The sequence below is a fragment of the Rhinoraja longicauda genome, chromosome 23, assembly GCF_053455715.1.
Source record: "Rhinoraja longicauda isolate Sanriku21f chromosome 23, sRhiLon1.1, whole genome shotgun sequence".
NCBI classification, from domain to species: domain Eukaryota; kingdom Metazoa; phylum Chordata; class Chondrichthyes; order Rajiformes; family Arhynchobatidae; genus Rhinoraja; species Rhinoraja longicauda.
In genome coordinates this window covers 8,575,315-8,598,042 of record NC_135975.1, presented here as the reverse complement: position 1 = coordinate 8,598,042, position 22,728 = coordinate 8,575,315, and the positions used below count along the sequence as shown (strand labels likewise).

General features: G+C 40.4%; 1 protein-coding gene across 11 annotated transcripts in view; it reads right to left on the bottom strand.

The window, feature by feature from the left end:
* Positions 1-4,550: 4,550 nt before the first annotated feature.
* Positions 4,551-22,728, bottom strand: part of nrf1 (nuclear respiratory factor 1) — a 63,447-nt gene continuing 45,269 nt past the window's right edge. For 6 of the 11 annotated variants that reach the window (XM_078419548.1, XM_078419550.1, XM_078419551.1 and 3 more), the window contains 2 exons: positions 18,015-18,137; positions 4,551-4,942 (listed from right to left, as the gene is read on the bottom strand). In XM_078419548.1, the coding sequence (XP_078275674.1) occupies positions 4,770-4,942; positions 18,015-18,137 (296 nt within the window). In that variant the 3' untranslated portion in view covers positions 4,551-4,769. Of the gene's footprint in view, positions 4,943-8,199; positions 8,313-18,014; positions 18,138-22,728 lie in introns of all 11 variants that reach the window. The other 5 variants (XM_078419556.1, XM_078419557.1, XM_078419559.1 and 2 more) reach the window with 3 other exon arrangements.

Sequence of the window (22,728 nt, the reverse complement as noted above, 5' to 3'; positions counted from 1 at the left end):
GATGAGACCATTTAGAGGAGAAAAAGTAATTGGAAGGTTTACAAATGGGATGTGAAGAGGGGGGAACAAACACAGATGATAGAGGAAACAAGAAAGAGAGACAGGCACATCAAAGAGGACACAATTATAGGACTTTTGGGGGGTTGAGTTAACCTGCTGAACATTGGCCATTTTTTCTGATCCCCAATGAAGTTATTTGTCCTGGTGTAAAGGATCAGCAGTTCTCAACAAAGGCTGGATATCTACTTTATTCACTATATGTTTCTTGGCCAAAGGCGCTACAGCAAAGAGATTGTGTGACTGCAATAAACGAAGCAAAGGCCATCAACCTCCAACTTACCAGGATTATTCACAACTTTATTACACACCATGAACTTGCTAAGTCCATAAAAAAGCTGTCGGTGTTTAGTTGGCAAATCACATTTCCCAAAAAAAAAAAAAGTAACATGGCAAACAAAATCAAATGCAAATTACTTCATTCAATTACATTTTCAAGAGTATCCAAGGGGAATAAATATGGTAGCAAACAAACCACAGTACTTCTACGACCTGCAGTCACTTTCAGCAATTAAAAGAATGTTTTCTTTATCATATATACAATATATCTACATGAAGATTCAATCTTTGCAATGTGTCACCTTATAATATCGTGGCCACCTTCTGCAGTAACCATTGGTCGACTTTACTAATTGAATAAAATATCAGTGAACAAATAGGAACCAATCTTTCAAAATTTATAGGAGTAATTTTCAATCTATTCCAGCTTGTTGATTAAGGTTGCTTTTCACAATTACTGGAATACATTTATGTGGATACCAACTTATGCCCTAAGCCTCTTCTCCTAATAATCCCACTCACTATCCAGAAACAAAGTCAACAAGCTTTTGTATGGAATTTAACTAGTGCTGTTATAGTCTCAATAAACCTAATGAAATAGCTTTGTGCCACAGTGATTCATCGATTCTTCATGAAGGGGAATGGGAAATTAAGAAATTATGCTGAATATTATTTTAATAAACTGTGATGATAACTGTGGAAAACCATCACATGCTCTACATCCAAAATCCAGCTATTTCACTGCAGATTTTCTATCCTTCCAAATACTGAACTGGAGAATGGTTCTCAACACTAAGGTGAAAAAGCTTGGTTGTGGCACATGTCTGTCATTTCTATAAGGAGTGACAAAGTAATGTAGTGCACAAAAAGCAAATTGGCACCTTAGCTCAAGTGCAATTTATTTTTCCTGATAGAACATTGGGCAAGCATCAAGTAACCCAGTGACAACATTGCAGTGCAGTTTCCCAGTCTGGTTCCAAGACCAAGAAAAGTTAATGACAAGGAATATCAAAGCAGCTTAAATAACATCCAGCTCCACAGTATTTTGACTTTATTAAGCTCTCTTCACTTACCCATAACGACAGAGGAGAATTAATCACTGTGTCACAATACCTTGCATGCATCACTAGGTATGGACAACAGCATCTACACCATGCAACAAGATAATCGATATCTTTGCTTCTGATATGTCAGGATGAGCGAGAGCAATTCCATCACTTGCCCCAGTCACTAATGCAACATATTGTCTCTCATTTGTCCAGGTCTTTTGGACAATGCCAAAATAAAGCCCATATTTAACTCTTAGCTTCACTTCTAATTTTACTTATGTGTGTTTGTCTATTCATTTAGAAAATAAATTCCACAACCGAAAGTTATTTTCCCCCAGAAAAACACCAGGAACATGTTGCAGACCACAATACCATGGCTTTGAAAAGCCAGCTTACCATTCACGTTGTTTGACAAATGTGCTTCAATGGAAATCTAAAATATGTATCACATTAATTTATATGAATATGTGGGTTATGGGATAGAACAATTTTGCACTGCATATTCATTTGCGTGGAATCCAGCCAGATTTTCCTAAATAGTACAAGTGAGAGCATTCTGTTAACACAAGGCTCCATTATTGATTAGCTGCCTACTTTCTCTTCCTTGGTTTATGTACTAATGTTAAAGGCAAATACTCTCAACTTATATCTTGACTGCTCATTTTGTGAACATGACGGGAGAGAGTGGTTGGGAATCTGTCCCTCTCTTCTGACCTAGAGCCTTAGTCCTTGACAGTGTTCAAAACCTGCAAATTGGTACCTTTGTGTCCAATATTTACTGCAACACCGTTCTTTATAGATATTAGCCCTGCTGGAACTTGGTGAGCAAAATTAGAGCACATGGTTTTGGGGGCAGGGTGTTGACATGGATAGAGAATTGGTTGGCAGACAGGAACCAAAGAGTAGGAGTAAACGTGTCCTTTTCAGAATGGCAGGTAGTGGCGAGTGGAGTGCCGCAAGGCTCTGTGTTGGGGCCGCAACTGTTTACCAAATATATTAATGATTTGGACAAAGGAATTCACAAGTAACACTAGCAAGTTTGCAGATGACACAAAGCTGGGTGGCAGTGTGAACTGCGAAGAGGATGTTAGGAGGTTGCAGGGTGACCTGGACAGGTTGAGTGAGTGGGCAGATGCGTGGCAGATGCAGTATAATATAGATAAATGTGAGGTTATCCACTTTGGCGGCAAAAACAAGGAGGCAGATTATTATCGCAATGGTGTCAGGTTAGGTAAGGGGGAAGTGCAGCGAGACCTGGGTATCCTTGTACACCAGTCACTGAAAGTTGGCGTGCAGGTACAGCAGGCAGTGAAGAAAGCTAATGGCATGTTGGCCTTCATAACGAGAGTTCAGTGTAGGAGTAAAGAGGTTCTTCTGCAGTTGTATAGGACCCTGGTAAGACCACATCTGGAATATTGTGTACAGTTTTGGTCTCCTAATTTGAGGAAGGACATCCTTGTAATTGAGGCAGTTCAGCGGAGGTTCACGAGATTGATCCCTGGGATGGCGGGACTGTCACATGAGGAAAGATTGAAAAGACTAGGCATGTATTCACTGGAGTTTAGAAGGATGAGAGGGGATCTTATAGAGACATATAAAATTATAAAAGGACTGGACAAGCTAGATGCAGGAAAAATGTTCCCAATGTTGGGGGAGTCCAGAACCAGGGGCCACAGTCTTAGAATAAAGGGGAGGCCATTTAAAACTGAGATGAGAAGGAACTTTTTCACCCAGAGAGTTGTGAATTTGTGGAATTTCTCTGCCACAGAGGGCATTGGAGGCCAAATCACTGACTGAATCTAAGAGAGAGTTAGATAGAGCACAGGGGGCTAGTGGAATCAAGGGATATGGGGAGAAGTTGGGCACAGGTTACTGATTGTGGACGATCAGCCATGATCCCAATGAATGGCGGTGCTGGCCCGAAGAGACGAATGGCGTCCTGCACCTATTTTCTATTTCTATCTATCTATTTTCTATTTACGTCTATTGCCTGTGGAACTGATGGGAAATGAATTAAATTTATGGAAAATGAAAATCAATAAAAGTAATCTGTGTCTGAAAAAGGACCCTGTCCATTCCTTCCATAGATGCCTGATCTGCAGAGCTCTCTCAACAGTTTGTGTTGTGCTCAAAATTCCAGCATCTGCAATTCCAATGGTCTCCAAAAGTAATTCCTTGGTCTAGTTTGTTTTGACCCTTCGTATGGATCCTGCCTGTCTTCACATTGCTCAAACTCCTACCAGTTTTTTAGCCCCCTCTCTTTTCCCCAAAGGTTCTGGTTGGTGTTTTCAACCCTCTGGCCAAAGAAGTGGCCTTCCTGGACCCAAAACCTGAAGACGTTTGTGTGGGAATCCAGAGCAGAATCTGATCAAAAGATTAACTCAACCTCATACTACTTACGTCTTAGATTCCCTGCTGCTTTTAAAGGACATCCATTTTTCCAGGATATAAATATAAAATACTAGAGGGCTCCACTTTAATGTAAGAGGAGCAAAGTTTAAAGGAGATGTGTGGGGCAAGTTTTTACACACATGGTGGTTGCTGGGGGTGGTGGTGGAGGCAGATACGATACCTTCATTTAAAAGACTTTTGGATAGGCAAATGGATATGGAGAGAATGGAGGGATATGGATTATGTGCAGGCAGATATTGTTGGTCTTGGCATCACATTCGCCTGCTCCTACTGCTCTATGTATGTATATATGTATATAACATACGATAGATATACACTTTTATACACACAAACAGGGTCACTGGGGAGTGATAGGAAGGGAGAATTGTGATTAACCCACTCCCATGCTGTGGAGTTGAACACAGCGGAGACAAGGGATGTAAAACTTTCTGCTTTAATTTGAATATTTAAAACAAGTGAAAGAGCAATAAAGTAAAAATCTGCACACCAATCAGAGATTAGTATGTAAAAGGATTGTTGTTCTGGTTCTGCGCCAACTTTTATTAAGATGGAAAATGCTGAGATCCACCCCTAGTTCCACATGTCATTCCAAACCTCTGGAACCACAATTATAAAGTTCCCCAATCAAGATCACTAATAAACAAGACAACTTCGCCATCTTCAGTCAAAGACACAAACACTTTGTGCATAAATACAGAGAAACGCATACAAATAGGTCTGATTTTTCATTTTCCTTCCCTTGACCCGCCCACCCCATATAAAACAGTAAATACAAGAGCTTGAAATCTCTTTGAAGATAATATTAGAGATAGGTTCTTCCGTTACCTTTTCTCTCTCAAACACTAAAGCCACATGAGTTATGGCCTACTTTTACTTTTATGGCCAACTGTTGAGACACAAGACACCTGATTGCAGGACTCCAAAGCTGGACTTCTGAAGTACACAAAAAGTTGTTTTGCCACTGGTAAGTCCTCACTGTTCCAGTGTCACCACCTCCACTGCTTGACCGTCCATTGTTACTCCAGACGACTGGATTTCTGTCATTCGAGTGGTGACAGGGGCCATTGCAACCTGCACGGGCCTGTTGCCCTGGGCCAAGCTGGTCACAACAGTCTGGTACATGCTCACTGGGATTTGCACCAGGCCTGAAAATAAAGGAAAGGGAAAGAGCAAGTTAACAATGCAGACAAGAGTCCTTGCACCAACATTTCCCTCTGAAGAAGCAATTCAATTTGTCAATATCACCAAATAGGTTGTTAACTCCAATTATGGTCCAATAGGACATTTGAAAGCCACCTGAAACATTATCTCCTTTCATTTTATTCTTCCCTTTCTTTAAAAAAACCCATTTCTTTCTCATTTTAAAGATGGTGATCATGAAATGTTATTTGGAACACTGAAGAGTCAAGGGTGTATCTCTGCAGCTATAGGAGAACATGGTGCAGCGGTAGAGTTGCTGACTTACAGCGCTTGCAGCGCCAGAGACCCGAGTTCGATCCTGACTACGGGGGCTGTCTGTACAGAGTTCGTACGTTCTCCCCGTGACCTACATGGGTTTTCTCCGAGATCATCGGTTTCCTCCCACACTCCAAAGACATACAAGTTTGTAGGTTAATTGGTTTGGTAAATGTAAAAATTGTCTCCAGTGTGTGTAGGATAGTGTTAATGTGCGGGGATCGCTGGTCGGCACAGACCCGGTGGGCCGAAGGGCCTGTTTCTGCGCTGTATCTCTAAAACAAAAACCAAGCAGACAGAAAAAACACACACACTCATAGACATGGACACATACATGCTATCGTCTATTGTCTATCCTATACAATTAATGGTTTCATCTGAGAGAAAGTTCAAGATAAGCACTTCCCAATTTCCAAGGTAATGAAGTCAGGCTAAAGAAAATCCAAAAGCTTTTTATACCAACATTAAAAATAAGAGAGCAACCTGGGAGAAGATAAAAATCACTCAAGGATAAAGGAGGGAATTTGTGCTTAGAATCAAGGGGTGTAGGTGATAGACTAAATAAGTACTTTGCATCTTTTTTCAAGGGGCAAGACAAGGGGGTAGTGAGATCAGTGTGGAGAATACTACTAAGCAAGGCAAAGCAAGTATATTCATGTAGCACATTCCAGCAACAAGGCAAATCAAAGTGCTTTACATAAAACATTAAAGAGCAGTTAAAAGCAATTAAAAACAGTCATTAAAGAGAATAGAAAATAAAAACAAGCTAAAATAAAACAGGTACAAAATGCAAGAATAAAAGTTACAGTGCAGTGTACGAAATGAATAATTATTTGATTTAATAAAAGGCAGCGTCAAACAGAAAAGCAAGGGCAGTTTGAGAGCGTGGAGGAGGTGTTGGGGGTTCTTGAATAGTATTAAGGTGGATAAATCCCCAAGACCTGATGGAAACTATCCCAGGTTATTGTGAGAGGCAAGAGAGGAGATTGCTGGAGCCATCATGAAAATCTTTGCATCTTCTCGAGCAACAGGCGAGGTCCCGGAGGACTGTAGAGTAGTTAATGTTGCTCCTTTGTTTAAGAGACGTAGAGAGAATCCAGGGAATTATAGGCTGGTGAGCCTCACATCAATGGTAGGGAAGCTACTGGAGAGGATTCTTCGGGATAGGATTTATTTCCGTTTGGAAGAGAATGGGATAATTAGGGACAGTCAGTATGGATTTGTACACAGCGGGTCATACCTTCCTATTTTGATTGAGGGTAGTGCGATGGATATCGTCTACAGGGATTTTAGTATGCGATTTAATAAAGTTCCCAATGGTACGCTGATCCAGAAGATTAAGGTGCATGGGATTCACAGTAATTTGGTCATGTGGATTCAAAACTGGCTTACTGATAGAAGACAGAAGGTTGCAGTGAAAGGACAATACTGAGGATGGAGTCTGTGACCAGTGGAATTCTGCAGTGAACTGTGTTGGGACCTCTGCTGTTTATGATATATATTAATGACTTGGACGTAAATGTAGACTGGTTGGTTAGTGGGTCTATAGCTGGGGTCACGGATTGTGAGGAAGGCAGTCAGTATACAGTGAGAAAGAGATGGTGGAGAAATGGCAGATGAAGTTTAATCTGAGCAAGTATGAGGTTGTCCACTTTAGGAGGTTGAATGCAATGGGAAAATATACAATTAATGGCCCTTAGCAGCATTGATGTATAGAGGGATCTTGAGGTCCAAGTCCATAACTCCCTGAAAGTAGCAAAACAAGTAGAAAGAGTGGTAAGGAGGGCATATGATATGCTTGCCTTGGCCGGGGCATTGCGTATAAAAGTTAGGAAGTTATGATGCAGCTTTATAGGACTTTGGTTAAGGGCGCATTTGGAGTAATGCGTCAATTCTGGTTGCCCCATTATAAGGACATGGATGCTTTGGAATGGATGCACAGGAAGTTTACCAGAATGATGCTTGGATTAGGAGTTATTAGGTATAGGAAGAGGTTGGACAGATTTGGATTGTTTTTTGTGGGGTGACCTGATAAAAAATTATGAGCAGCATCGGTAGGGTAGACAGTTGGAATCTTTTTCCTGGGATGTAAAAATCAAATACTGCAGGGCATAGTTTAAGATGAGAAGGACAAACTTTAAATGCGATGTGTGGGATATGTTTTCTTCACAGTGGGCGGTGAACGGCTGCAATACGGGTGGTAGTTGAGGCAGATACAATAGTGTCATTTAAAAGACTTTGAATAGGCATATGGATATGCAAGGAATGGAGAGATATAGATTATGTGCAGTCAGATAAAAGTTGGTTTTGGCATCATGTTCGGCACAGAACTGAAGGGCCTGTTCCTGTACTGTACTGTTCTATGTTCTAACATTCTGGATTAGTTCCTCAATTCCAATACAAAAATTACATTTCTCGGACATTCACATTCAAACTCCCTTCAGACAAGAAGTTACGATGTGATAGATTCAAATATAGCAATCTACACTTTTATCATCATTCCTAACCAGGTAGTTCCTTGCCATAAACCTCCGCATGGAATGTTCCTCAGCCTTCATTTCTAATCCGTCCTCTGCTTTCCAGGGCTAATTACTTGTTAATCCTCTCCTCTAGAATTAGTGGCTGAACATTCAGCCAACTTGGTTCTCTCTTCTAGAATACCCCCCCTCTATCTTGTAGGTTTGGTTCCTGCCTTGAGTTATCTCTAATTACTCCAGTTTTGCTTGATGTGCATTTCCCTTCTGTGAAGCAGACGGGAAAATGCTCTGAAGTACGTGCTATGTAGATGCTGTTCAATCACTTTCTGACTTTCTGACAAAACCCGAGCTTTCTGAAAGTATGCTTTCTGAAAGTATGTTTCCTGGGAACCTCCCCCCATTATGAATAAGTACATAGGAGGAATGTAATGGAACCAGATGCCCGCAATATAACCCACACTCATACTTACCTGGGCTGAATGCAGAGGGCCGCTCTCACTGACTCCTGTGGCACAGTGAAGAGGGGCAGTGCCCAAAACACACCCAACATCTTCCAACAACCAGGAGAGCTGGGCCTCACCAGCTATAAAAATTGTCACGCATTTTAACAATACCTAAATGTCACTAACATTCAGAGACTTTTAAAAACTACCAATGTTGAACTAAATAAATAAATAAAATAATTTAAATGTTTTAAAATACTAAAGTAAACTAAAACACAATATTAAACCAAAGCAAAATTAATTCCCATTCAATTTGGTCATGGTTCACATGTAGCTTCTGGTGGACATAGATGGGATTTGCTGGACTCAAAGAAACAAAGGTTATCCTCTGTTAACTATTTTTAATAACTATTAGCATTTCTGTTGCCAGAGGAACAGAGGATATTTCCCCTCAGCATAAGAATAGTTGGGTAGCAGTGTCAAGAAGAGCTTGCTTCTTTACTAATAGACCGCGGGCCAAACATCGAAAATGTGTCTAGATTTTGACTTTCGTGACCCATCTACTTGAAATTTGGCACAGATTTAGATTACAAAAATAATTGAGAAGGAATTCATAACTCGTCGGTGCAAAAAGTTGCACACTAATTAATTAAGCTAATTAGAAAAAGTCAGACGCAGGCTCTGTCGATCCGTGAGACCGCGCTCTGGCCTGTTCCGGTCCCGGCTTCTCCGCGACTTTCCAGGAGCTCAGAGAGAGAATTCTGGACACGCACTGCAGGGTTTTGCCAGGATTTACTGCAGATATATTCTGTTTGTGTTGATATGAAAACTAAATTGGACAGAGAACTTCTTAACCTGTGAATTCGCGTTCTTAAATTGGTATCAGTGAATGCACTCTTTATTTAAAACATTCATTCAAGGGATGTGAACATCACAGGCTGTGCCAGCATTGAATTACTCATCTCTAGATGCTCTTGAGAAGGTGCAGGTGAGCTGCCTTCTTGAATCGCTGCAATCCTTGTGTTGTTTGTGAGTGAGTGAGTTCCAGGACTTTGACCCATCAACAGTGAAGGAACAGCGACATGTTTCCAAGTGGGGATGGTGTCTGGCTAGCAGGGCAACTTCCAGGAGGTGGTGTCTAAATGCTTTGGCTGCCCTAGTCCATCTTATGGATTTGGAAGGTGCCTTCTCAAGAGTTTCAATGACTTGCTCCAGAGCATCCTGTAGACGGTGCAAACTGCTGCCACTCTGTGTCAGGGGTGGGGTGAGTGGATGAATGTGAATGGGTGTCAATTAAGAGAACTACTGTGTCCTGTTTGGTATCATATGCTCTTGAGTATTGTTGAAGATGTGCTCATCTGGACAAATGGAGTGTATTCCATCATGCTCCTGACTTGAGCTTTGTCGATGGGGGACAGCTTTTGGGAAGTTAGGAGGGGAGTTGCTTGCTTTAATTTAGTTTAGAGATACAGTGTGGAAACAGACTCTTCGGCCCATCGAGTCCGCACCGACCAGCGATCCCCGTTCCTCAGCACCATCCTACACCCACGAGGGACAATTTACATTTACACTTATACCAAACCATTAACACTATCCTACACAAACTATGGACAATTTACATTTTTACCAAGCCAATTAACCTACAAACCTGTACGTCTTTAGAATTTGGGAAGGAACCAAAGATCTCAGAGAAAACCTACGCAGGTCACGGGGAGCCCGTACAGACAGTACCCGTCGTCAGGATTGAACCTGGTTCTCTGGCAGTGCAAGTGCTATAAGGCAGCAACTCTACTGCTGCACCACCACGTCACCCTGCTTGCTGCAAGATTACTAGCCCCTAACCTGCTCTTTTAGCCACTTTGTGTAAATAGCTAATCTAGTTCAGTTTCTGGTTTATATATTGCAGATTTGGTTAAGTAAATCCCAGTGAATGTCAGGAGATGATAGTTGGATTTTCTTGTTTGTTATTGTCACAGCCTGGCACTTATGTGGGTGAATCTTACTTGCAGCCTATCAGCCTATTGTTAGATATGGTTCAGGTCTTTCGGCATTTGGACGTAGAATGGCTTCAGTATCTGTGGAGTCATAAATGGTGGAATTCTCTGCCTCAGAAGGCAGTGGAGGCCAATTCTCTGAATGCATTCAAGAGAGAGCTAGATAGAGCTCTGAAGAATAGCGGAGTCAGGGGGTATGGGGAGAAGGCAGGAACGGGGTACTGATTGAGAATGATCAGCCATGATCACATTGAATGGCGGTGCTGGCTCGAAGGGCCGAATGGCCTCCTCCTGCACCTATTGTGGTGCTGAACATTGTGCAATCATCAGCGCACATCCCTCCTTCTGACCTGAAGGTAATCGATGAAGCAGCTGAATGTGGCTGAGCCCTGGACACGAAGCTGAGAAACTCCTGCAGAGATGTTCTGTGGCTGAGATGACCACCAGTCACCACAACATCTTCCTTTGTGCTAGTATGTAGGAAGGAACTGCAAATGCTGGTTTAAACCGAATATGGACAAAATACTCTCCGCCATGATCCCTGTGGGCTCCCTGCCTAGCTAGCCTGATTGGTCAATTAGCGTCCGACTCAATGACAAATGTGCTTTGATTGGACAATTACTACTCAGAAAATTAATAAGATTTTGGAGTTTTTTTCCATATTTTAAAAATATGTTTTGTTCTTGATGATTTTCAGATATAATTTCTATAATATTTGTACACAATATGTAATAAATACAGGTAGATATGGGATGTGGGTCATGACATGAAATGGCACCTTGGCCCACGGTCTATAAATGGTCAGCTCTGAACAAAACAAATTTGTCAATCTGATTCAGGAAAGGAGGGAGATTAAAAAATCTGTCTCTGATGACAATCCAAATGGAGCCCTGAACATGGGTAGTATTCATCGGTTCAACTGAGCTATCTAAGAGGTCAGGCAGCCAGCTGTTACTCACTGTGAAGAATTGGCAATTGATGACACAGGGCTGCATAACTGAATGTCAGCAAACAGGTGAAGTCTTCAGGAGTGATGTGTACAGTAATGGATACAGGTGGCACTGTGAACTGTGAATATACTTGTTTGGCACTAGGTAAGTGTTTTAGTTTTAGAGGTACAGCGTGGAAACAGGCCGTTCAGCCCACCGAGTCCACGCTGACCAACGATCACCCGTAGACTAGTTCTAACCTACACACTAGGGACAATTTACAGAAGTCAATTAAACTACAAGCCTGCATGCCTTTGGAATGAGGGAGAATAACTGGAGCACCCGGAGAAAACCAATGCGATTACAGGGAGAACATAAAAATTCCGTACAGACAGCAACCGTAATCACGATCGTACCTGGGTCCCTAGCACTGTAAGGCAGTAACTCTACTGCTGCGCCCATGGCAAGAATCTTTCTCCTCTCATCCAAATGGCTAATGGGGCGGAACGGTGGCACAGATGTACACTTGCTTCCTTACAGCGCTTGTGGTGCCGGAGACCCGGGTTCGATCCCGACTGCGGGTGTTGTTTGTAAGGAGTTTGTACGTTCTCTCGGTTTTCTCCGAGATCTTCGGTTTCCTCCCACACTCCAAGGACGTACAGGTATGTAGGTTAATTGGCTTGGTGTATGTGTAAATTATCCTTAGCGTGTGTAGGATAGTGTTAACGTGCAGGGATCGCTGGTGGGTATGGACTCGGTGGGCCTGTTTCCGTGCTGTATCTCTAAACTAAACTATTTGCTAGACGGTGAGAGGCACCAGCATATCTGGAGAGTGGGAAAGGTTCAGCATAGATGTACATTGCAACATTTTGTATTGTGAATTGTCTTGGCTGCACTATTGGGCAAATTTTTTTTTCTGGAAATCGTAGTCTGCCAAAATCTCTTATACTTAAATATCTTTCCTTGTGTAATAAGGTTAGATGCTGAGCTACGTCTGCATGGTTTTACCGTGCCAAGTTATTTTTAATTCATTTTGAAAGATTTGGAGGACCTAGCCATGTGAATGATTTAGCAGAGTTAATCCTACGGGTTATATAATTGATGATTAATTTGTAAACAGACGGAGCTTTTAGTTTTTTTTCAGTACTTCTGTCTATATGTCTAGAAGCAACCACAAATTAAGCTAATCTTTACAACTTCACCTTGACATGAGATGACAAGCTTTCAAAGTATATTTTTTTAAAAATCTCTTATCCACAATCCCCCTTACCCACCCTGACGCTCATACACAACCAAAGCACAACATTCAAAAGAAATGAAGTGGACATAATTAGTAGCTATTAATAGACATACACACACTGGGGAATAGGGAGCATGATTACTCCTGGTTCTCCTAACTGTAAGATCTGACCCTACCATCGCCTGTGGCTACTGGAAAAAGGTAGTAATGGGTTTACCTGTTGTTTTACCGAGGACAATTCTGGACACCAAATCAAGTAATGTCGGGGTACGGGGTGATTCACGAAGGATAAGAGACAACCACCATGAAAGACTGGAAAGGGGAGAACTGCTCACCTATGAGGAGAGGTTAAGAGATGCCCTGATAGAGGTTTATCAAGACAATGAGGGATATAATGATAGATAGCAAGCATTCCCTTTGACAAGTAGATTACTAATCAACAATCATGGATGCAAGATCACTATCCCAACATCTTATGAGAAGTGAACTAGGAATGTTTTCCATTCGGAATTATCAGATAAGCATTCTATCTGTATGGGTGCTGCATGCTGATTCTATAAACACTTTTTTAAGAGTGGTTGGTGAGGATTTTGAGAAGCAGGAATATTACAGAGTTATGTATAAAGGGTAATGAAATGTAACCTATCACATCTGCTTTTCAAAGAGCCAGCATTGACTCAGTAAGCTTCCACTATAGTTTAAGAATCGTTAAAATGGAAGCAGTTGAGGATGAATGATTACAAGAGCATTATTTCCAGACATGTCCTGTCAAACTCTAATTTTACTGAAATGCTGGATGTCAGCAAAAACAAATTAGATCGTAACCAGGAACATTTTTACCACTTAAGAATAAAATTCTAGACATGACAATATGGCCCATGCAGTTCTACGCTCCACATCAGCTACTTCCCATCCCTCTTCATCTGAAACTATTAGCCTATCCTTTTATTCCCTAAACGATTATTCAGCTTCCCCTTGAATGTGTCAACATTAATCACTTCAGCTACCCCTTACGAAAGGATGCCTTATATTTCAACATGTGCACTGTAAAACAAATTCTATGGAATTCCTTATTGGACATAAAAGTCACTATGTTTTGGAATCCCCAGATGTGAGGAGCACAGCACTTAGGCCAACTTTATAAGGAACAAGGAAACATGCCAGACTGTGAATAGGACAGAGCCACTGGCTCGTCATAAGCTCTGCACTTAAGCTCATTACTCCACTCCTAGACTGACTTGGATTCAGTACTTTTATTAAACCCACTCACCCAATAACAGTGCTCAGCAACAAAGCTTCTAGTTGAATCTTAAAAAGAAAGGGGTTGGGGCTAATCACTGAAAATGGGGGAGGGGACGGTATTGCAAAAATCATATAAAAATCAGAAAGTGGAGAATATTTCTTCATTCTATGTCGTGAATTTCACCAGGGTATGGCTCTGAAACATTAGAGAACCAAACAGACTTAATGGCCGGCTGATGATGAATACTGAAAAACATACTTCTGGCAGCCAAAGTGGGCCTTTGATAAGCATATGCTTTATCAGGTACTTGTTTGTATATCAGATTTGTCAATTTGACTGTACTGTAGTTGATATGCCAGAATGAGTACCATATAAAATCTGTGAACATAAAGAAGGGAGTAAAATAAAATACTTAGTAGTATAATCCGATCTGTCATAAACTGGAGATTATCTGAAACTGCAGCCGCCTGCATCCTAATTTGCTCACCCATCGGGCCCATACCTGCTGACTCCCAATCAAGCAATCCCACAATCTTAAAATTTGCATCCTTGTATTCAAATCCCTCAATTTCCACTTACATTTGCCTCATTGCTCTTCCAATTCTTGAACCGTGCCTATACCCAGTTTGGTCATTGCGCCAATCACTAGCTGTATCCTCACTTGCCTAAACCCTAAGCTCCGGATGTTCCTCCTTAAACTGCTTGCAACCCTTAAGACAATCCTCAAAACCTACCTTTGCACAAGACACCATTCTATATGGCTTGCTGGTAAATATTGGCCGATTATATTTTTGTGAAGTGATTTAGGACATTACAATGTGTTGAAGGATTGTACAAATGCAAACTGTTTATTGCAACAGGCAGCAGAAACACTGCTAGCTCTCTTTGTATTTAAGAACTTGGAGATAGAGCTTGGGGCAAAATTAGCATTGAGGCACTTGCCTTGACCATTCAGCTAATTAGTAATTAAACCATCCTCGCTTTCAGAGAAACTTAAGTTGCACAGAAAGGGAACGGCCTGCCAAGGTACAGGATGTTTAACAGTGAAGGGATGTCATTCCCGTCAGCAAGTATCAAGAATAGCCTTTTGGGGGTCTATTCTAGTCACAAGTGGCTTAATTATTGCCTCTCAATATCCTTTCTAGAGTTGAACTAGTGTTTAACGCAGATTTAGCAAAATCTCACCTTTTGCACTCTATCCCTTGGAAATAAGGCCCATGATCACTTTATTATCTAGTTTATAAATGCTGAGTGACTGTCTTTCAATTCCAGATCCAAGGTTACCTTCAGATTATCCTAAATACAATCTTATTGGTGCGAAAACAAAGCTTTCCACAGGCTAGCAAACCACAGGAATGGAAAAATATCATGAGGCCAGTCAGAATATAATGTTTACTGAAACCTAACGTTACACCTACATCTAACTGTTCAGAATATTTCACATCCAGGTTTACATGCAGGTGCAGAATTGGTAAGTTTCTCACAGAGTTGCAACCGGGAGTTCATCAACTCTCAAGGTGCTTAATTGACTGTGCTGCGAAGTGGACAACTGAAGATAGTTAGAGAACTTCCAACCATAACCCACAAATACTCATTATTTGGTGGAGAAACAACATCTGAGAAAATACTGCACTAATTGTATTAGTAAGCAGACTAAATTTGGGGTAAAAGACAGGTTGAGGAATTCTGTTCTGTTAAATGGAAAGAAAGGAGTGGATAGAAACGAGCAAAAGAATTATTGAACGAGGTATACAAATTGTTGAAATTGCAGACGCTGAAAGTGACCTGAAAGAAATATGAATGGAAGCACAGGAAATCTGGATTTTTTTTGCCAAACAGATGACAAGTGACTGAAAGAGTGATGTGGGAAAACAGCAGTTTTTCTTTATAGGGCATTAGTACCTGTCCTGAGGAAACAAGCGGCTCACGGGAAATTATTGATAAATTACTTACTTTCCCTTCTAATCCAGTGGATTGGAATCCCCATTCACATCAACAAGGTCTCTGATCCTACCTCAGATTTAAACCAAATTAAGTTTGGAGAGGTGATTCCCCAGTAAGACAGTGGTTCACTGCTGGATACCTCATGGTGGCACAATCTCTAACTCAGCAAGTCTCACACCTCAGCATGTGATTGAAATTTCAAGGCTGAAAGTCGGCAGTTCTAGCCAGCAACTTTTGCCTCATTACAGTGAAATTTGAAGTTATCTACTTTAGTAGGAGTAAAAGGAAAGCAGGATTATTTTAAAATAACAAAAGAACAGGAAATTTAAAATACACAGTAACCTGAATGTCCTGGACACAAATCACAAGCAAATCAAATCACATGCAGATACAATGAGTAAAAGTGCAAATGTGATATTAGTCATTATTATAAATGGATTGAGTACAAGAGCAAATAAATCATACTATAATTAATAGCACCTTGGCAAGACCATATGTGAAGTATAACTTTACGTTCGTGCGAGTGCAATAAAGGTTTGTAGACTGATTTGTTGGGATGAGGGATTATTCTGTGACAAGCGATTGAGTAGACAAGTTCCACGTTCCTTTACACCCAAAAGATCGAAGGGCCTAATATGGTTATGTCTCATGTTTTTGGAATGTGGTATTTTGGGAAAATTTAGAATGTTATTTACCCAGAGTTTCTTGACGGTGATGGGCTGTGTTTGTGAATCTCTGAAGCTGTATGACACAACTAATAGTTCACTGGGACACTGCAGAGGGCAGTTAAAAGTCAACTGCATTGGTCCGGAACAGGACGAGACTGGTTAGGGTGGAAGACTTCCTTTCTAATGTACATTAGTTTTGTTCTTTTAAAGCAGCTTAATGGTCACATTTATTTCAAAAATTGCAATATTCAAAAAAATCGAATATAAATTGCTATATAATGCCATAAAACTCTCATTCTTTCTAGATTTTAACATGTGCCCTTACAAATCTAACACCATGCTCTCAATAAATATAGGGCTGCCCAAACGAGCAAAATAAAACTTATGTTTAATGGGACTGAAAGTGCTTTCTGGTTAAATAAAAATCATTAAGTTTGTCAAATTACACCAACATTTCATCCCACATCAATATATTCTGCTGCAAAGGATAATATTATCAGGACTGGCTCATTCAGTTTATGATTTCCCTGCTATGAGGGAACCAGGCTGCAAATAGCCCATCAGCTGTTGCTGCTCCAAAGCTCATTATCCTATATCTTAAACTATGGCTGACAGTAGCTAGCCTGCAAAAGATTACCAGGCAACACAATCTGGAGATGAGTTGATTATAATAATCACTCCTCTGCTAATCATTTTTTTTTGAAAAGCAGTTAAATCTGTCACTCTTGATCACCTGTCTCCATTTGGAATTATTTTCAGATGTGTAGATGGATTTAAAAAATCTGTCTTAATGCAATTGGCATTTTTTTATTTTCAATTACTCTGCTCGACAATCAGCCTTCATTCCTGTCATTTTAATTTAACAATTCCATTACAGACATCACCAGACATGCTGTATTAAAGTGATTGCAGTTTGAAAATTTTAATTGTTGCTGTTCCTGTCCTTGATTTCCCCCACATTTTTCATGACGGTCTGAATATTCATCCTAACACCACCCATAATTAAACTAATGGAATAAATAATGTATCTAATTGTTAATAAATACCATAAAACATTATTACTACATTGAAAATTTCTTTAACCATTTATGGGATATTTCTGAAAAGTCCAGGGAGCTCTTGTAGTGACACTAATTTTTGATTGTTCTGGGAAAAAAACCTCTCACCTCCGGATCTTTTGCCAACACTTTAAATCTGATTCCTCTGGTTGGTGAGTCTTCTGACACTGGAAACAATTTTCCTTATTATCTAAACAATTCATGCTTTTATCAGCCTGCATTAAATCGTCTCTTAACCGTACCCTGCTTTCTGAGAAACAACCCCATCTTCTCATTTCTCCTTCCTTAAAACGGTGTCTTCTTAAATTTCCCCAGAATCCTCTTTGCATACTTCCTGTAGTGTTGTGCCCACGAGTGGAAACCAACACTTCCACTAATCAGCAATTTATTAGTTTTAGCACTATTTCCTTGCTTTTGTATTCTTATGCCTCCAAAACGTCAAAGTACCCTGGATGCACCTTTTCTTTTAACGTCCTACCGTGTTTAAAACCTTAGAGGCAAGAATGCAACCATTAGGTCAAGCTCACATATAATTTGTTTGTATGGTGCTGGTTAATGGATATGTTAATCTCTGAAATGTTTCTTTTACAGGACAGGTCATAACCAATTTAGAGAAATCGCACTAACATTCAGTATCTTCCCTTTTCATACTGTGGGCACTTCACTAGATCATGCACCTCTAACTTTGGTGATACCATCCAAGCATGGCACCTCTTATATTCAGCATTTTCAAAATGAACTAAATATCACAGGTTTGAATCTTTACCAACACTGATTTCTCGATCCAGTTTGTTGAACTCATGGGCTTTCTGTTGTTTGCTGCCCATGGAACTGCGGCAGACAGCGGTCAACTGGGAAGCGGCAACCTTTACAGGAACGTACAAGGCCACTGTGAATTGCAAAATGAGAGGGGAATATGATGGAAATGGCACTGACACACGCAAAATGAAACCAGCACCACGAGCATAAGCACTCTGACTTTATCTTTTGCTGCACCCTCAGTTACCAAAGCCCTAACCTCTAGAGCTTCCTCTCTAAACGTTTCTGCACTACTGATATTACCCTTTAATTTGAGCTTTTGGTCAGCCATCCTAATTATGTCCTATGTGAATCATACTTTGTTTGATAACACAGGAATAGTATAATGCTTTACAATGTTTATTAATTTAAAGAGCCCATATAAATGCAAGTTGTTGATGCGTTCCAGATAGATCATCATTGCAGCTTTCTTGCAAAATCTACGTACCTCAAGGACATTCTACAATGGGTCAGGTATTACCAGTTTATGCTTTGCCACCATGACCAGGTATACTTTCTTCAGAAAGCTTGCCTTTTAAACACCAGGCAATTCTTTAAGGAGACATACCACCCAAACAGCCAAGTGATATGCGCTAGCCCACAGAATGAATACACCAATTACTCAGTGTGGAAGCAAGCCAAATCAAGGACACATTCCAACAGGGAACTTGACAAGTGGGACTGTCGGTATATCCATTAGGGTCAAGAAGCTTTGTTAAATTGCCTTCTTAAATGCGTCACACTGACCTGACACTAGGTAATTCAGCAAAAAATAGGAATCAAACCCCAAACCTTCTTGGCTCAACTCTACACTGGATAAACTCACAGCCACTTGTAAGGTTTTTGGAATATGCTTTTAAAAAAAAGTAAACTCAAAAGTAAAATTTGTTTAATTCCACAGCAACTGAGCTCAGAAAAAAAACCCAGGAGAAGGCCAGAGTAGGGGCCTGAATTGAATATCTACAGTGTGGGACAAAGGGGTGATCTGTTCTGCAGCTCTGCTGCTGGTGATTACAGGCTGCAGATTAATGTGGTCATGTGAGATACTTAGAACAAGGCAAGCTGTCAGGAACTGCTACAGTCAGCGTGAGGTTTCTATGCAAAGCTGAGTAAAGATCGGAGGTATAGAATGGGCAGATTCATCTATTTTTGATGTCTTTAACCTGCCAAAGTGCAGTTCACATGTTCCACAGTCATTTACCTCTTCCTCATTCAATTTTTAGAATTTTAATTGACATTTGATGTGGCCAGGTTGTTCTACTCATCCCAATGTTTCCTATTCTTTTTCACTTGATCAATGTACTGCACTGTACACTTTAATCTGAACATTCCCAGTGACAACTCCAGCACAGAGACACACAAACACACTGTAAGGACTTATCTGTGCCTAAGTGACAAATATGGCGTCTAATATTATTTTCCCCCCAGTTCTGGCCTAGGAGCAATTTAACCATTACTTAAACACTTCACCCATTCTTCCACGTGAAAAGGCCAGACAAAGCTTCAACAAAGTCCGTGCTGGAATTGAAATTAGATCTATGCTTACTCTTCTGCACTACAGGGAAATGCAGCAACTGGGGAAACCCCCCCCCCCCCACCAAAATGATCTGGGTCTTAGGCAAAATATCAGCAGCGAAAACTGTAAGTATAATCCTGTGTCAAATGGGTCCAATACTGTGTCAAATCAAGAGATGTATAATAGAGGATGTACAATTGCTTAAACATATGGAATAAATGGGACAGGATTTTGATTAGCTGTTGGAAACGCTGTACTAGATTGAAGCTGGTGAATTTCAACCTCGAAGAAAAATAGTCCTGTATCAGTAGTATATATAAAAAATTACCCGCATAGATGTGAGTATACAAGAAAGTAACATGCAATTCATGCATAGCCAAGCTTGGAACATATACACATGCACACACTCATGGCATGCAAAGCAAGGTGATTTTTAAGAGATGTAAAATCAAAGAACTATGTGAATCCAGAGTAAATTTAATCAAAGAAGGTTTATGACACACAGGAAGTGGCCATTAGGCCCATTTTGCCAATGCATATTAAAAAAGAGCTAAGCCTCACTTTCCTGCGCATGATCCAGAATCCTTGTAGGTCACACCTCTTCCAAGTACACATCAAAGTGCCTTTCAAATGCGATCAGGTGCTTCTACCTCGAGCAGATCCTTATCACTTTCTAAGTGAAAATTATTAAACCTTCTATTGATGACTTTCAATCTACATCGCCTGTCACCTGACCTCTCTTCTAAGGAAAAGAGGTCCATCTTATTTTTCTGTAACCAGGCCATTCATAGTATAACTCTGACTCCGATAGTTATCTTCCCACCCTGCCTCTTGCAAAGACGCTATCCCCCTACTCGCAATTTCTCCCGTCTCCTCTGCATCTGCTCCCGAGATGAGACTTTCCATTCTAGGACATCCAAGATGTCCTCTTTCTTTTGTAAACAAAGCTCCATCCTGCTGTCATAGATGGAAGAGACACCGGTCGTCCCATAGTTCTGCTCCCACTTCCTCTCCATCCAGAGGGAACGAGGACAACGTTCCAAAGAAAACAATCCCACATCCTGATGACCACAATTTTCCTAGTTCTGACAACATCCTCCCAAACCTCCACATCACCCTATCTAGGACTCTTACTTTAAATAGTTCATTAAATCCTCTCTCAACCATCTGTGCTCTGAGGAAAACAGCATCAGCTTAACCAATATTTAGATATAATTAATACTCGGTTCCTTGTGCCTAGAGCATCCACATCTTCTTGCAGTCAACGTTTTCCTCATCACTGCCAGTTACATGGATATTTTTTTTACAACACCTGCAATTTCTTTATCATACTCCCTACATTCAGATCAAAAATCAATAAGGATTATTACAAAAAAGCAAGGGACTAGGTACAAAGCCCTGTGGAACTCCTTGGCAGAAACCATCCAGTCACATCACATATCAATCATTATCTTCTGCTATCTGACACAAATACAAAAAGATGGATCCAATGTACCACATTCTCTTGGATTACATAAGAAGAATGAGAAATTATAAATGCCAGTAGATACAAGGTTCAATTCTTGGTGGCACGCCAAAGCTAATGGTGGACAGTTTTACTGGAACAGAGTCAGTGCTCAGTTGGGTGTGGGGTTCAGAGATTATATTCTGATTAGTAAATAATTGAAGAAATCTCTTGAATTTTTTGCAGATTGCAATTCTCCAAAATTGCTGAACAATAGAGATGAGAACTTTTCCCTCCAACAGCAAGTTATAATCAGGATTTCGCTGTCTGATAGGGTGATCCTGGCACATTCAATAGTAACTTCAAAAAAGTACTGAATAAAATCTTAAAGAGGAGGATTTTGAAAATAGAGAAAGATGATAGAAGAGTCATTCACCAGACATCATTTTTGAAGAGCTGGCACAGAGACAATTAAATAAATATCGACCAGATGTGTTGCAAGATTCTATGAATGCACTTTCTTCTAACAAGATAGCCTACACAATTCTGTTCTCTGAAGCTGAAATGAAGCTCATGATTTCCTTTTCTAGTTTAAGTATCCCTGTTTTCAAATAATTAAAAGTTTATTTAAAAATTCCAAACTCAAAATCTGATGACATTTCAGTGCAAAAGAGAAATGTCACACATGGACTGTCCCATCTTTCATTCAGTAAAAACATACAGCTGGCACAACATTGTGAATAATGCAGGGTGGATGCAGAAGATCTATATGTGGTTGTCACCAGGACTGGAAGATTTTAGTGCTTAGAAAAGATTCGAAAGATTAAGATTGTCTTCTTTAGCTGAGTTATGTAAAAATCTCTCAGGTCCATACAAACAAGGATGCATTTTTGGCAGAGGAGGCAAAAACTAGTGGAGTCAGATTTAATGCAATGGAAAGGAGGAGAATTGGAGGGAAGACGATGACAATGTTTCTCTACCATCAAAGATTGTAGGTGTAACTTATTTTCTGTAGAAGCAGAACACTTATCATATCTGTAAAAAGTTCTTGCATGCGTATTTGAAGAGCTACAGACCAAGCTTTGGGAGATGGAATTAGGCTAGTTAGCTCTTCTTGTCTGGTAAGATAAATAACTCCTTGCAACATGATTCTATAATGTTGGTCTCAAAGTTGCTGTTTACTGTTCTCGACCAAAGATCACCTCCCCTCCCCTCATTCTTATCTTATACTAAAGATGCCACACAAAGTCTTTATTTAACTTCTTATGCTGAGGACCATGGACATTCACATGTTTTTTTTTTTGTATAGTGGTGCACACTGTTAAATTGCTGAGAGGCTTCGTATCTTAAATAGCTATGCCAAACCAAAATCACTATTTGTTTTTGTTTTAAATAGAGTTCCATTTCTCCCTCTCATTTGTCATTTGTTTGTGTGTCAATGCTGCACGCTCATTGGCATGTTTTCCTTTTTCCTAATGTGTTTTCAGTTTTGGACTCACCATATTTTAAGAGTCTCAGGCAAATAGTCATTGCACACCCATTTAATGGTGATGACATAATGTAGTCTGTATGCTGGCCCTGGAAAGCCTGTTGGACCTTGAATGACTATTTCTGATTGTTCTGGCAGAAGCAGCCAGTACTGAAATTGGAAGCCCCCTCACTCCAGTAGTATCAAATTCAATTTTAAAAAAGAAGAAAATCCACAAAATAGTGTGAAACTGG